Source organism: Physeter macrocephalus, chromosome 16 (genome assembly GCF_002837175.3).
Source record: "Physeter macrocephalus isolate SW-GA chromosome 16, ASM283717v5, whole genome shotgun sequence".
Lineage (NCBI taxonomy): Eukaryota > Metazoa > Chordata > Mammalia > Artiodactyla > Physeteridae > Physeter > Physeter macrocephalus.
This window is the reverse complement of record NC_041229.1, coordinates 65,805,704-65,821,899: the sequence shown is the minus strand read 5'-3', so window position 1 is coordinate 65,821,899 and position 16,196 is coordinate 65,805,704. Positions and strand designations below refer to the sequence as shown.

General features: G+C 41.4%; 1 protein-coding gene across 1 annotated transcript in view; it reads left to right on the top strand.

The window, feature by feature from the left end:
• GALNT18 (polypeptide N-acetylgalactosaminyltransferase 18) overlaps window positions 1-16,196 on the top strand; it is a 346,196-nt gene that overhangs the window by 278,794 nt on the left and 51,206 nt on the right. Inside the window, exon 6 of the mRNA XM_028500904.2 lies at window positions 1,915-2,029. Within this exon, the coding sequence (XP_028356705.1) occupies window positions 1,915-2,029 (115 nt within the window). The remainder of the gene's footprint in view (window positions 1-1,914; window positions 2,030-16,196) is intronic.

Sequence of the window (16,196 nt, the reverse complement as noted above, 5' to 3'; positions counted from 1 at the left end):
AAATAACTCAGTTTCATTTCTTCTTATGGCTGAGTAATATTCCATTGTATATATGTGCCACATCTTCTTTATCCATTCATCTGTTGATGGACACTTAGGTTGCTTCCATGTCCTGGCTATTGTAAATAGAGCTTAAGTGCATCTTTTAAAATGATCTTTTGAGTACCAGTTATGTCCCAGAGGTTTTCAAGTGCTTTACATTATTTAATTTAACCCTTGTGAGGTTATAGTTGATTCTATTTCATAGATCTGGAATCAGAGGCTCAGAGATTCTAGGGAACTTCTTTCAGAGATGCACAGGCAGAATGGGAGACCTTTCCCCTAGCACTCACCTCTAAAGCCAGGTCACACGTCCCCCACACCAGAGTAGGAACTCAGCCTAAAGGAGCGGTGGCTTGAGGTGGATTGACTGTCCTGGATGCCTGCGGTCTGTGGAAGCTGAGGCCATTCAGAATTAAAGGCTGTAATTTGAAAGCAGGAGGGGCAGGGACCCCAAGGCACCAGTCTCTGCCCAAGCAGCCTCCTGCATCAGCATTCTCCAAAGAAATGCCCTGCAAAATAGCTGTTTCTCCACCTTGATGAGATTACAATTTCAAAGATGGGTTCATTTGCATTTGAGTGACAGTTTTCTCATCACTAAGGATTCTTCATTTCTCCTTTTCTTTCTCTTCCCCTCCAATTCCTCAGCCACCAGCTGATAAAATGCTACGCAGGGGCTAGAAGCGGTAGCAGCGTGCAGTGGAACAATTCAAAGTAATTTGTGTAAGATGATGCTCTCAGCAGAGAAGCAGCCCACATGCGCTCGTGCTGATTCACATAATGTGAATCTCTCCTCGTGACATTCTGCATCGGGTGTCTGTACACAGCCATGAATCCCGTGCTTACACTTGCTAAGAAAAGGCCTTCCAGCTTCTGGACCCACAAGCTGTTGACGTGTAGCTCCAGCCTAAGACCCCTGCTGAATTCCAACCCAGACCAGCTAGCTAGGCCCTGCCTGTTAGCTATCTCCCCCTAGTGACCCACAGTCACTTTAAGATCAGTTTTCCCAGCATGGACTCCCTCTTCCTTCTGAAACCAGCTTCTCCTCTATCCCCCCTATTGATGGGTGGTCCCCGCTCCACCATTACCCAAGCAGAACGCCAGCTGGCATCCAGATTCCTCCCCCTCTCTCATCTTCATAGTTCATCTGTTTCAAAGTTCTGCTGCTTTTACCTCAAACTATATCTTTAAATAATCTCTGTCTCTGGTCCTGGTACTCTGGTCCAGGTCTTCATCATTGCCCATCTGGATAGAGCAACAAGCTTCCCAACTGGATTCCTCGATTTCTACCCAATCTCCTCTAATTAATCACCCCACAGCTGCCTGAGTATTCTTTTTCCAAACACAGATCTGCTTATACTACTGTCCGCTTAAAATTCTTCTTTGACACTCATTTACCTACAGATAAAATCCAAACGATTTACCATGCTATCCAAGGCCCCAAGTCATCTCTCTAAAGGGACCAAGGTGAAGGGTGGGAAAGTTGGTGTGGGTGCCCGGGTAGAAACAAAAACTGGCTATGCAGTTCAGAGTGCAGGGGTCAGGGCAGCCAGAGATACAGTCATGCAGTCTAGACTGGTAGGCTGAGTACTACTTCTCTGGGCTAACATACATGCAAGCACCACCAGAAATGATGGCTGGTTCCAGGACACAAGCTGTCTCCCACAGCCCTGCTGAAACAACCTCCCTGGAATAGCTGGTGAGGGTGGACCCAGGAGGGCCACTCGGAGAGCAAGGCCCACACCAGTTCTGGCAGCAAACGAAGGGAGAGGACCAGATCCTGCTGGCAGGAAGGCAGCACTGCTCTTACTGCTCTGGCGGCCCCCATGAGACAGCCCCTCTGCTAACCACTGGCCATCTCCCCATGCCCTGCAGGAGCCCTGCCCTCATTGGCTGCTTCATTGTGGACCGGCAATACTTCCAGGAGATCGGCTTACTGGATGAAGGCATGGAGGTCTACGGAGGCGAGAACGTCGAGCTCGGGATCAGGGTGAGCAGGGTTTCCACCCGTAGGGCTTGGCTCAGCTCCCCAGAGGGTGAATGAGTCCAGGAGTGGAGAAATGGGGCTCAGGGTTGAGGGTGGTGGACTGATTCTGGACGTCCAGTCCCTAACCCTGGTCCATGTGTATGTGATCAGGGCTGGTGGGGATGGGATAGAGACACAGGTTGGGACCTATAGAATTTTCAGGAAGAAAAGAACATCAGAAACTACTTTGGCTGGGGTGGGGACATGGGACAGTTGAGCTCCCAAATCAAGGGTGACATCTTGGCTAAAATCAAACACAGACTTCTCAGGGGTGAGCAAAGGGGTGCTCCAGGAAGGGGCTGCTGAACAGGAGGGACCTTCAGCATCACTTCCTTATACTGTCACCTCCCTTTGGGATTTCTCACTCTGTTATTCTCCATCTCCTCCACAGTGGCCAACAGAACCTTCCTAAAGACTTTGTCAAGAGAGGGCCACAGAGAAATAAACTCACGGGGAATAAACAGCAGAACACAGCCAGGCTCACTCCATGTGGGTTTCTGACCCACCACGCGTTGGTCAGACCCTCAGGCCCGTACATGCCTCACGCCACTTTCCAGAGATATCCGCCATCCTGCCCCAAGGTACAGGGCCCTTTGCAGTTATCAACGTGCGGTGTGAATCCACACCAGGTACAATTTAATTTCTCATCCTATAGGAACATTTCCAAGGCTCTGGCCCCTTTCCCTGGGCCCATGAAAAGATAACTCCAAAATGAACACCATCCCCATGACTGAGGGACGCATTAGGTCCCTTGGCAGGTGACAGAAATGTGATCATGGATACAAGGAAGGACCTCGTCCACTACAGGGAAGCCCACCCCTCTGTCTAGGCTGTGGTCCTAGCCTCATGAGAAAACCAACATGCAAGCTGTGCCTGTCCTCACAACGGCCCCCACTGTCCTCTCCACAGGGCTGTTTAAGCAGCCTGGCACACCATGCGCTACAGGCTCGCCAGCCCCTGGCCAGCCCTTGTACCTGTTGGTGTTCATGGCAATCATCTGAGATGTTCCCCCTCGCTGCCTGCCCTCCATGCAGTCCACCCAGTATCTGCCTGGTTCCCACTAGTGACCCCATTCTTGCCCCTTTGGCCTTAGTGTCTGTATCTGGCGTCTCTTGTTCCTCATCTTTGGTGTCCTCTCAAGGACTCCAGCTTGAGTACACCCTCCTTACCTCCTATCTCCAACCCACTGGGCAGTCAGCTGGCCCTGGACAGTCCTTGCCCTGCCCTGAGGGGAGACTGGGCACCTCCAATGAGCATCTCGCAATACCTCCAATAGCCTGGCAGGCAGTGTGGGCCTGACTTGTCACCCAGACTGAATACTAGGGCTTTGAGGTCCAGCGGCAGGAGCAGCTTGCCTGAAGCCGAGCTTAGGAAACACTTGCAGACACCTGTATTCACTGAAACCCAGAGAAATCTCTTTGGAGACAGTCAAGATGCATGGGCTTTTTGGGGAGCTAATATATTCATAGAGGACAGAGCCTGCATAATCACCCTCACTTCTCCGCTCTCCCTACACTGGTCATTTATTCACCATTTGCGTCGTCACCATCTCATTTCCGCACGTTCCTGGATAAATGCTTGCCCCCAAACATAATATTTTTTACTAGGAGCTGCTTCTGGAAATTGACTGAGCAGGCAGGACCACCTCCAGTCACTTATGTTCTCTGGGTAAAAATGTCCAGGAATGGAGAAAGGAATTAGATTTGTGAACCGTGCTTCCAGCACGTATGTGAGTCAATCACGGAGTGGTGGGAGACTCCTGGCTTTTCCTTGCCTAGATTATAAAGCTGCTCTGGAGTGTGGGCCTGGGTGAGGCTTTCAAATACTTGTTTAAAATTTGGGGGTTTGATGCTTGGGGTGTAAAATACAGTATAAAATGTTGCCTGGCTTTTTTTTCTCTGTCTCTTCCCTTCCATTTGACAGAGGTGAAGTATCATGGAGTCGAAGGAAAGGTGGCTTTTAAAGCAGGGGCCCAACAGCTTGTTGGCTGCCAGAGCTGAGGACAGAAGGAGGGGCTAGTTAATTTGAATTTCAATTCCAGGTCCCCGCTAAAGGGATACAGAACCTCCAGCCATCTTCAAAACAGATGTTCACATTTTGTGTGGTTATTAGTGTTTTTCTTTCATGTTTATGAGTTAACATCTCAGTGCCTCACTTTCTCCATCTAGGATCTCCCTTCAGTTACTCCCCAGGATTATATGTAAAAATGAGAGACATTGCTTTCCTCCCCTCATTTATTCAGAGGCAACTTATTCAAAGTCCTTGCCCATTTGGAACGCAGAAATAGAGCTGTTTGCACAATTATTCATTACCTGCTCTGGCAATTTACTTATATAATCCATCTACAAAACACCCTAAAAAGTAGCTGTTATCATAATACTCCTTTTTCAGATGAAAAAATTGTGAAATAAAGAGCTTACATAATATGTTCTCAAGGTCATGTGACTTATAAGAGGTAGAGAAAAGATTCAACTCCAGATCTTTATGATTCAAAAGTCTAGCTAGCTAGATGTACCACAGTGACCTAGGGATAAAAGTCCTTTGAGCATTCCCAAAAGAGTATTACAATGTCCATGCAGTAATTTTCTTCTACTTTACTCACAGTTGTGTCTACTGAGTCCTCATTTAAAGCCTTATTCTTATTTTGCACTCAATTCTAATAAGCCTATTATTCCCCCCAGTTTATAAGTCCACAACTCAGTGGGAAAAAGAAGAACTGCTATGGGCAAGCAGAATGAAAAGCGTGAGAAGTAAGAGCTGACATTGAATAGGAGACAGATTATACAGACGATGGCTGTAAAATACTAGAATATATAAGAAAGTATTCAAGAGCTGGCAGGGAATTAAGAAGTTGTTAGAAACTGTTATCTGTTCAGTTGAGTCCCCTTTAAAATATGTTGAAATTCTAACCCCCTGTACCTGTGAATATGATCTTATTTGGAAATAGGATCTTTGCAGATATAATCAGGTTAAGATGAGGTCATACTGCATTGGGGTGGGCCCTAATCCAATATATCTAGTGTCCTTATAAGAGAAGGAAAATCTGGGCATAGACAGACACAGAGGGAAGATAATCATGTGAAAATGGAGACAGAGATTGGAGTTATGATGCCATAGGCACAGAATGCCTGGGGCTACCAGAAACTGGAAGAGGCAAGGAAGGATCCTCCCCTAGAGGCTTTGGGGAGAGCACGGCCTACAAATATTTGATTTCAGACTTCTAGACTTCAGAACTGTAAGAGAATACATTTTTTGTAGTTTTAGGTGATCCAGTTTGCTGTGCTTTGTTATAACAACCCAAGGAAATCAATACAGGCACCAAAACCTAAGTGAAAGTAGGAATCAGAAAAACCCTGAGTCCATTATATTTGAAGAACATGATGATTTGAAGTTTATGATTTCCCAGTTTCATGGAGTATACAGAGGACAGGATACAAAGCCTAAGGCTTGACCAGCATTAAGAATCTAGTAAAATATTCCCTACCCTTTACCTCCCATAAAGCTGGAACTGCAAAGGCCCATTATCTGAGTATAAAGATCGGCTAGAAATACACCCACCCACATTTTCGTCATTAGAGTGAAAATTGCCTGTCTCAATCTTGTGCTAGGAAGAAAGGAAAAATTCTCTTCTGTGAATCCCTCCCTTGGATCTATCGTTCAAAATCAAAATACTTCATGGTTCAGAAAATCTCGAGAGGAGAATTTAACTTAAAGTTGTTAGAAGTTCTTAGGCATCTGCAAAAGTGTACATGAATCCTCTCTGGGAAAGACCCCTTTAACCCTGGCCACAAAACTTCTCACAGCTAGAGTTCCAAGGAATGTGAGTTCAGTTTTTTTTTTTTTTTTAATCATGAAACAGACAAGGGAAAAAGAAAGAACCAAGAGCAAACACCAGCAAAAACATTAGATAGCCAAATTTGATCTACAAAGTCTTCAAGTATTGAATCTATCAGAAGTAGGATATCAAATAAGTTGTATAATATATTTAAATAAATAAAAAGAGATTGAAATTATGAGTAAGAAGCAAGGGACTATAAAAAGACCAGTCATATTAGTATAAAAATAGAATTTCAAACATGAGAAATATAAAAATGTGAATTGAAAGCTTAATGGATGAATTAAACAGCTAGATGGATATTGTTAAAGGAAAAAAAATTGAGTAAACTGGAAAATAGAGCTGAAGAAATTATTCAACATTACCCCAGGAAGACAAAGACAAAAATATGAAAGAAAGAGGTTGAGAGACATGTAAAAATGAGAGGGAGTGTCTAATATCTTAGAATTCCAAATGGAGATGACAGAAAGAGGATTAGACAAAAGCAATATTTGAATAAATAATGACTGAAAATGTTCCCATACTGATAAAAGACACCAATCCTCAGATTCAGGAAGTCAACCTATCCAAAGCAGGATAAATACAAAAATATTCACATTTAGACATATCATAGTGGAACCACAGAAAGCCAAAAACAAAGGAGATCTTACAGCAGTCAGAGAGAAAAGATAGACTACCTAAAATTTAATGATAATTAGAATAACAGTGGATTTTCCAATGGTAATAATGGAATCCAGAAGACCATGAAATAATATCTTCAATATGCTGAGAGAAAATATCAACTTCTATATGTATACTCAATTTTTAAAATCCTTCAAAAATAGGGAAGAAGAAAGCCATTTTCTGACACACAAAAACTGAGTTTGCTACTAACAGATCCTCAATAAAATAAATTTTAAAAGACATACTTCAGGTATAAGGAAAATGAGCCAAGAAGGAAATCTGAGATAAAAAAAGAATAATTAGCTCATATATGAGTAAGTCTAAAGAAATATTCATGGTAAATAATGTATTGCAAGGTTATAAAAACAAATTAAAACTACAGTGTATGATGACAATTGCAAATAAGTTGGGAGGGGTGATTGTAAATAAAGTGCCCTAACATGCCTATATTATTAATGAAGATGGAAAAGATTCTGGTTGACTTTAAATTCTGATAAATTAACCATATTAAAATTTCTTGGGGGGCAATGAATGAACTGAATGATAACAAATATACTACATATTACATTATGTGAAATGCAACCAAAATAGCACTTAAGAAAAATTGTAAATCAAAACAGTATGGTATTGGCATAAAATCAGACACATAGATCAATGGAACAGAATAGAGATCCCAGAAATAAACCCATACATAAATGGTCAATTAATTTACAACTAATGAGCCAAGAATATACAACAGAGAAAAGATGATCTCTTCAATAAATAGTATTGGAAAAACGGGACAGCCATATGCAAAATAATGAAACTGGACCATTATCTAACACCATACACAAAAATTAACTCAAAATGGATTAAAGACCTGAGCGTAAGACCTGAAACCATAAAACTCCTAGAAGAAAACATAGGCGGTAAGCTTCTTGACACCTGTATTTTCAAAGCTTTTTCCCTACGGTTATCCTATTTAATGTACACAGCAATCAAGTGCTATAGGCAAGCCAGATATTATTATCCTAATAGTGTTATACAATTTAAAATGTTTATATTGGCCAAAAAAGTTAATTCATTCTATGGTTTATTATCTTATTATTAAAATCATTATTTTAGCAACAAAGTTAACAGGAAATCAATTTAAGTACTTTGTAATCTATAAAGTGCTCTATACTAAACATGATCATATCTATTATTATTATACATATAGATGTATATGTTGCATAAATATACAACCATACGTTTCATATAGTGCTTTATTTTATTCATTTTTTTAACGTCTTTATTGAGTATAATTGCTTTACAATGGTGTGTTCGTTTCTGCTTTTTAACAAAGTGAATCAGTTATACATATACACATGTTCCCATATCTCTTCCCTCTTGCGTCTCCCTCCCTCCCACCCTCCCTATCCCACCCCTCTAGGTGGTCACAAAGCACCGAGCTGATCTCCCTGTGCTATGCGGCTGCTTCCCACTAGCTATCTATTCTACATTTGGTAGTGTATATATGTCCATGCCACTCTCTCACTTTGTCACAGCCTACCCTTCCCCCTCCCCACATCCTCAAGTCCATTCTCTAGTAGGTCTGCTTTATTTTTTTAAGCATGCTTTAATTTGTAAGGAGTATTGTAGTCCTACTATAAGCAAGTCCCATTGCTTGGGGCTTGGTGACAGTCACCAAAGTTCAAAGTACTGCGTTAGAGCATACAATTGGCTAAACCTAGATTATAGGCCCATGCTTAGCTGCCAGGGGTCAGGGACCCTTTCAGGTTCCATGGGCCCAAGTATTACACATGATGTGGTCCCTCATATAGGAAGGGAATTTAGAACCTTAGAATTTAGGTACAAATGTCCTCTAAAACATGTAATATAATATCTAGGATATTGTACTCCATATCCCAAATATTTTATCATAAATGGGATTTTTAAAAAAACCTCTTTATTATGAACAACTTCAAACATATCCAAAAATAGAGAGAATAGTATAATAAATCCCCTTGCATCCATCACCCAGTATCAACATTATCAACTCATGGACAATTTGGTTTTAATCTCTGTCCCTACCCAATCCTCCCCAACTCCAGTTATTTTGAAGCAAATCTCAGACATTATGTCATCAAAAAAATTTTCATTATGCATCTAAAATAGAGAAGAACTTTTTAAAAGAAACATGATCACAATACTATTTCCGTCCTAAAAGTGTTGAAAAGAATTCCTTAATACCATCAAATATTCAGTGTGTTCAAATTTCCCCCAATTCTCTCGTAACATTTTTTTACTTTGTTTTACAGTTGTCTCTTGAATCAAGATCCAATTGATTAATATATCTTGCAAGTCTCTATTAATCTACTGTATTTCTTTCTCCATCTCTTTTTTCTCCTTGTAATTTATTTTTAAAGAGATCAGGTTATTTGTCCTGTGGAGACTCCCACAGTCTAGATTTTCCTGATTGCATTCCCCTGATGTCATTTAACGTGTCCTTCTGTTCCATATATTTCTTCTAAATTGCTAGTTAGACCTAGAGATGTAGATTCAATTTTGTAGCAAGAATATTTCATAGGCAGTATGCGCGTACTTTTATCACAAGGTACTTAATGTCTTGCTGTCTCTTTATCCTGTTTCATTGCTACCTCTAACATAAACATTTTGCTTTACTTTACACTTTAAAAAAATAAAAGGGAATATGTATATATTTACATCTCCTCTTTCTTAGATAAATGGTAGTATGCTATGCACACTTTTCACTATTTTGTTTTTTTATTATATAAATTTTTTTCTGAAGACTACTTTATAATAGTATATAGGGGTATTCCTCATTGTTTTTTCATAGCTGCATGGTATTCCAATGCATGCACATTCCATGGTTTATTCTACCAGTTTCTGGTTGAGGGCATAGTGCTACAATGAATTGTCTTATGCATACGGTTTTTCATATTTTTCTGGATTATTGTTTGAATAGGTTCCTAAAAGTGAAATTGTGAGGTCAAAGGGCAAATGCATGTGTAATTTTGCTAGACATCATCAAATATCCTTCCAGAGGGGTAGTATTTTTCCCACCAGGAATGATGAAGGTGCCTGTTTCCTCACAGTCAACCAACAAAGTATGTTGTGGAATATTTGGGGTGTTGCCAATCTGACAGATGAGAAGTGGCTTTCAGAGTAGTTTTAATTTGCATTTCGCTTATTAAGACCTAGGTTGAACAGCTTTTCACATGATTAAGGCCATTTGCATTTCTTTTTTCCATGAGCTTTTCATATCTTTGGCCCATTTTCCTGCGGGATCGTTAATCTTTATTTTTAGAGTCTCTTTACACGTTAGGGATGGTAATGCTTTACCTATCATATACATTGCAAATATTTTCTCTCAGTGTGTTACTTGTTTTTTGTTACTTGTCTTTTGATTTTTCTTTTGGTGTTTTTTGCCATGCGAGTCTTTTTGTTTTTTTTTTTTAATGTAAGCAAAAGTCTTTTTCCTTCTCACTTCCAGAGTTTAGTCAGAGTAAAGTTTACCCACTACAAGGGTAAAGAAAAATTCACCTATGTTTTTTTCTAATACTTGTATGGTTGTATTTTTTACATTTTAATCTCTGATTCATTCAGAGTTGATCCTGATGTATGGTATGAGGAATGGACCCAATGTCTTATTTTTCTATATGGCCATCCAGTTATTCTAACACCTTCTATTTAAAATTACATCTCTTCCTCACTGGTTTGCAATACTACCTTTATCACAGACTAAATTTCCATACATATTTGGGTCTGTTTCTGGATTTTCTATTCTAGTTCCATTAATCTGTTAGTGAATTCATATACTAATATCACACAATTTTAATTATGTAGCCTTTATATTGTTTGTAAGTTCAAACTTAAAAATGTTTGTAAGTTATACTAAGTTTGTAAGTTGGATTCTGGCTTGCCAACTGTGTATCATGGAGATCTTGGATTCAAAGGAAGAGAAGATCTGTGAGAGACAGAAATATCACCTTTCCCACTTCCTTCCTATCTAGACTTTAAAATACTTAATGTCAAGATTTATGGCTACTTAATTTTCAAACTGATGCTTGGAACCTAGTATGTGCTCAATGAACAGGTTTCAAATTTCAAGGCCAGTCAAGTGTAAGAGAATTTATTCTATATGTCTCAGAAGGTTAGAGCCATGAACAGTGGTGTGGAAGCTGTAATGGATGTAGTTATCAATTCAATATGAGAAACAAATATTAGAATCAGAAAAAGGAAGGGATGCCTAATGGAATCGTGAGCTCCCTATAATAGGACATGAACATGACCACCCCTCGGTATTACTAGAAAGAGATGAGATTTATGACTGAAATACTAATAGTTAATAGTAGTGTAGCAGTAATTATATGTGAGCTACTGTCCTAAGTGCTTTACACGTATTAACTCCCTTAATCCTTGCAGCAACCTTGTGATGTAGAATCTTTTATTACCCCCACTTCCAGGAGGGTATACTGAAGCACAGAGAAGTGATATAACTTGCCCTAGGAAAATGGTAGGACATATATACACTACCAAATGTAAAATAGATAGCTAGTCAGAAGCAGCTGCATAGCACGGGGAAGGAGATATGGGGATATATGTATATGTATAGCTGATTCACTTTGTTATAAAGCAGAAACTAACACCATTGTAAAGCAATTATACTCCAATAAAGATGTTAAAAGAAAATGGTAAAGCTGAGATTTCAACCCAGGAAGAGTGGCTTCAGAAACCATTATGCCTTATATAGATAGGCATAGTGTAGTGGCTTTCAGTAAGAAATCAGATCAGATTTCTCATGATCTCCTTGTGGGTTCATTTATGTGTGTATTCATTCATTCATTCTTGCCAGGTGCTGGGAAACTGGAGGTGAATGACATAGACCCTGTCTTTGAGTGGCCCTCAGTCTAGCAGGAGAGACAACCACCTCCCCATCTTCTAAGTATCAATACTAATCTAACAGATTATAGAAAGTGTCATGAGCTTAAACAGGATGTTTTGACCCCTTCCTCCACTGTGACTTTAAGGACTTCTGTGTTTTTTGATCTACCAATGGCGACTGTAGTAAGTATACAACTCAGAGAAACTGCTGACACTATTTCTTGTGAGAGTTCTAAAAAAAAAATTTTTTTTAATGCAAACTATTATTCTTTTTCCAAATTATGAGTAGTAGTAAATATCATCAACACGAACTAAAGCAACAAACAAAAATGAACACAGTAAAAATTTTAAAAGCTAAAAAATTGATTGAAGAAATGAATAGTAATATAATTTACATCTGCAAAATTTGATTCAGGAAAACTAAACTTGGTTGAAATCATGACCACAAAAGAAAGCTCTGTGATGGAGGCCATAATTGTAAAAAAGATGTAGATTTAAAAACTACTGATAGATAAGTCATATCTTCGTTGTAAAATCAATGCAAAAAAGTATTAACCCCATGAAAATAAGTCTAGTAAAATAAAATTAGAAAATTGGCATAAAAGGAAGTATATTTTAATTACATTATATAGAAAACTGACCAAGAGAATTAAAGTCCCTTAATGACATTTATTCCAGAAAATACTTCCCGGATGAAAATTCATCATTGTGAATATAATTTGGATTGAAGCACTAAGTAAGGCATAACCCAGTTCTCAGGATCAAAATGACAAGGATGAAAGATGCTGTGTGCATTACAGTAGCACCCAAGAGGGAGTGACCCCTCTACCCCTGGGAGCTGGGTGAGGCTTCACAAAGGAGGCAGCATTTAGGCTGGGCCTAAGCAATGAAGGTGTGTTATTCAGGTGGGAAGAGGAGGACAGGTGTTCCAGAGAGTTGAGGTGACATGTGCAAAGTGACAGCTGAGAAAGAACATGACTATGGCTGAACTCTAAGGCTGGGAACTGGGGATCTGTAACATGGGGCTAAAACAGAGGGCCAGTGACAGGCAAGGTAGAGCCATCAGATGGAGAAAAAGAGTGGTCATTGGCAATCCAGCGGGTGGCCTTCGGTGGGCTCTTTGCTCATCCTGGCTTGTCCAACATTTTCATCAGTGACTTAAGTAAAAGGAAAAAGTGGACTTATGGTGGATGACCTATTACTGGGAGAGTCCAGACAGACATTTCCTTGGTTACTAACATTGGCCTTTCTAGGTCTGAAATGTCTAAGAGTTGGTTTAGTGACATCAACTCTTGGGCAACAAAAGAAGATTATTATTTCATAAAGCAGTTACATGCTCCACAGCTGGTAGCGGTATTAGGCCACAAGTCTGGAAGATGATGATAATATTATTAATCATAACAATAATGAGAGGAGGAACTTCCATTTATTGGATGCTACTGACCCATCACTTTGTTTATATTATCTCGTTAATTTTTATGTAAGTCCCATGAGGTCTGTGTTGTTATCCCCATTTTGTAAGTTAGGAAGCTGGAAGTAATAGGATAAAATGCCTCCCCAAATCACTCAAGATAAGAACCAGCCTGGGGCTTCCCTGGTGGCGTGGTGGTTGAGAGTCCGCCTGCCGATGCAGGGGACACGGGTTCGTGCCCCGGTCCGGGAGGATCCCACATGCCGCGGAGCGGCTGGACCCGTGAGCCATCTTACGGAGCCTGTGCTCCACAACGGGAGAGGCCACAGCAGTGAGAGGCCCGCGTACCGCAAAAGAAAAAAAAAAACAACAACACTGGATACCACGATTTTAGGTACATCAACTAGTCTCTGCCAGCACAGTGACAGAGACGTGAAAAGGAAGAGAAGGGGTGTGGGCACCAGCGTTCTGGCTCAACTGGAAAGGTCTCAGGAGACCACCGGAAGCAACATCTCATAGAAAGCCTACAAGCAGATTCTCTGACCCACGCCCCCACCCCGTCCCTGGAGACAGAGAAAATGAAACACCTTAAATTGGATTTTAGTCTCTGTTGCTTCTAAATGTTATGGTTGGTCCAAGGCAGCTGGAGCTAGAGTTCAGAATAAACCGCGAGCTTGGAGCAACATGTCCTTCTGTGTGGGGGCGGGGCGCGGGGTGGAGGGTGTCGTGGGCTGCCCCTGTTTTGTATCATTCTTTCGTGAACTGGGATCTGCTGCGGCATTGTCCTTCAGCTGCTGTCATGGGGTAAATAAAGCCTACAGGAGGCTGCAAGCCGTACAATGGAATAACTATTCATCTATGCCGTCTTCTGAGGCCAAGGATTTTAAGACACGAGACACAGGTTTCAAGGTTGCGGGCTTTTGTTCTTCCTAAGGGCATTTTCCCAGTGACTCAAAGCTTTTGCTAAGGCATTGTCCATGTGTTCCCTTAGCGCTGTGTTAGATGCTAATAGTGGTCTGAGTGCTCATTGGAGGTCAAGACGTAGCCTTTCCTGGTCCTTATGAATGAGTTATTAAAGTTTGACAAAGATGGCATTGAGATTTCAAGCCCAGATGCTGAGAGATTTGGGGGTACCATTGACTAAGAAAGGGGTCTTTGGTGCAGAGAGTTGGTTTGTGGGGGAAAATGGGGCAAGTTAGATATTAGAAATAACAATGGAAATAACCAGAAAGCGCTCATTATTCGTCCATCTATTTATTTACACAGTGGACATTTATTATGCTGCTTGTGTTCTGCGCTTGGCATTAGGGGAGAAATGTAATACCCGGATCTTGACTTCAGCAGGAAGCCAGAACTAAAGGTAAAGAGAAGATTTGGAGTTGAGACAGGGGATCAGGTGCCCTCTGTGTGCCCACTGAAGGTAAGAGGATAGAGGAGCCCAGAGAGGATGAAAGTCTGAACTAGAAAAAGAGATTTTAGAATTGAGCATGGGCATAGGAAATGGGGCAGGTGGCAGGGTGGTGCCCATAGTTACAGAGAAGAGTTGACTAGAAAGAGAAGAGCTGGGTTGGTGGAAAACCACAGATGTCATGGGAAGCATTTCAGGATTGCACTAGTCGTGGTAAGACGACCACTAATGATAATAGCTACCATTTATTCATTGTTTACTTTGTGCTTGGTGCTTTTATTTATTTAATACTAGACACTGTGCTGAGCGCTGGGCATACAGTGATGAACAGGATTGTCTACGTTGTACCCTCTTAGAGCTTACATCCTGGTGAGTTTTATGCTGTATGTCATTTCGTCCTGAGAACCACAAGAGGCTAGAATTATTATCCTCATTTTACAGACGAGAAGACTGAGGCTCAGAGAGGTTGAGTCAGTTGCCCAGGTCCCACACAGAAAGAGTTTGGTGGAGCTGGGATTTGAACACGGTTCTGTCTGATGCCTAAGCCTCTAAAACCCTGTACTGTGAGAATATGAGTGGAGAAAGGGCATCCAGATGGAAGTGGAAGAAGCCTTTGAGGGGACAGTTGGGGTCAAGGGGTGGTGATAGAATACAGATTTCAAAGGAGGGATTGAGGGGACAAGGAGTTTAGAGATTTTATTTGACCAAGAATGGAGGGAGAGGGATTCCTTGAAAACTGCTTGCAGTCACAGGCCAAGTACAAGGGCCCTGGGAAAATATGGACTTGACCTTGAGAGAGGGGTTGACATTGTCTTTCTAGGTGGTCAGCTGTAGCCAGCCCTGCTCTGTCGGAATGTGTGCCGCTAGGCGTGGCCTCCTGGGACCGTGGGGCCTGAAATTCCCGGGGCCCTTGAGGTCTGAGCATCCTGGGGCCTACGAAGCCTAAACCTCCGGGATCAGGGTCTTCTCTGCTTGCGATCTCCATATGGGAGGGGAGCTTAGCGCCCCAAGCAGCCCAGGGCCAATCATTCTGCCATGCTGGGTAGCCAGAAGGTATCTGAAAACATTGAGAGGAAGACCCTTTGCCATAGCACATTATCTTTAGCTCACCAGCCACGGAGTGACTCTGCAATTACAAAGCAGCCGCCGAGCAGACACAGCTTAACAGTACCTTGTAAAAGTTTTACGGTTAGTAAAGATAAGTGCAAAATTAATCCCTAAAGAACAAAGCAATTTTAAAAGTACATAATGAAGCAGTTACCTAGAAATGGTGGGGAGGAGAAGGAGAGGACCCATGGACAATTTTATTATTCTGGAAGGGTCTTTACACTTATGTTTCTTTAATGGTGTTCAATGAGAGAGCCATAGCAAAGTAAGATTAATAAGCTGCACAGAAGAGGTAACAATTGATAAAGGGGTTTGAGAGCCAAGCTGAAGAAAATTTTACCTTGTTAAAAAGTTGGGACCAAGGTGGAAAATAGCTATAAAGGCCATTATTGGGACCATTAATGAAATTTGATTATAGGCTGTGGATTAGGTAATAGTAATGTCTCAATGTATAATTTCCTGATTTGGGGAAAAAAGCAAGAGCAAAAGCGTAGAAAACCTGGGAGCCAGCGATGGACGTTAAAGTTGCAGAGTCAGTTTCTCACTCCTTTTCTTATTCTTTTTTTGTTTGTATTTTGTCTTTCTTTAATTGAGTCTGCCTGCTGCTTTGTATTGTGCCCTTGGAAGGTAACTTCTTTGCCACCATTACATCGTGTTTCCAATTTTCCAGGAAGGGACCGCCAGGCAAGGCCAGAATCAGCTCCTCAGAATGACTGATAGAAACTGAGCAGGGACTGCCCCCCACTTCCTTCCCTCCTCACCTCCTCTTTCTCCTCCCCTTCCTCCCCCTCCTCCTCCCCTTCCTCCTCCTCCCCATCCTCCTCCTCCCCCTCCGCCTCCC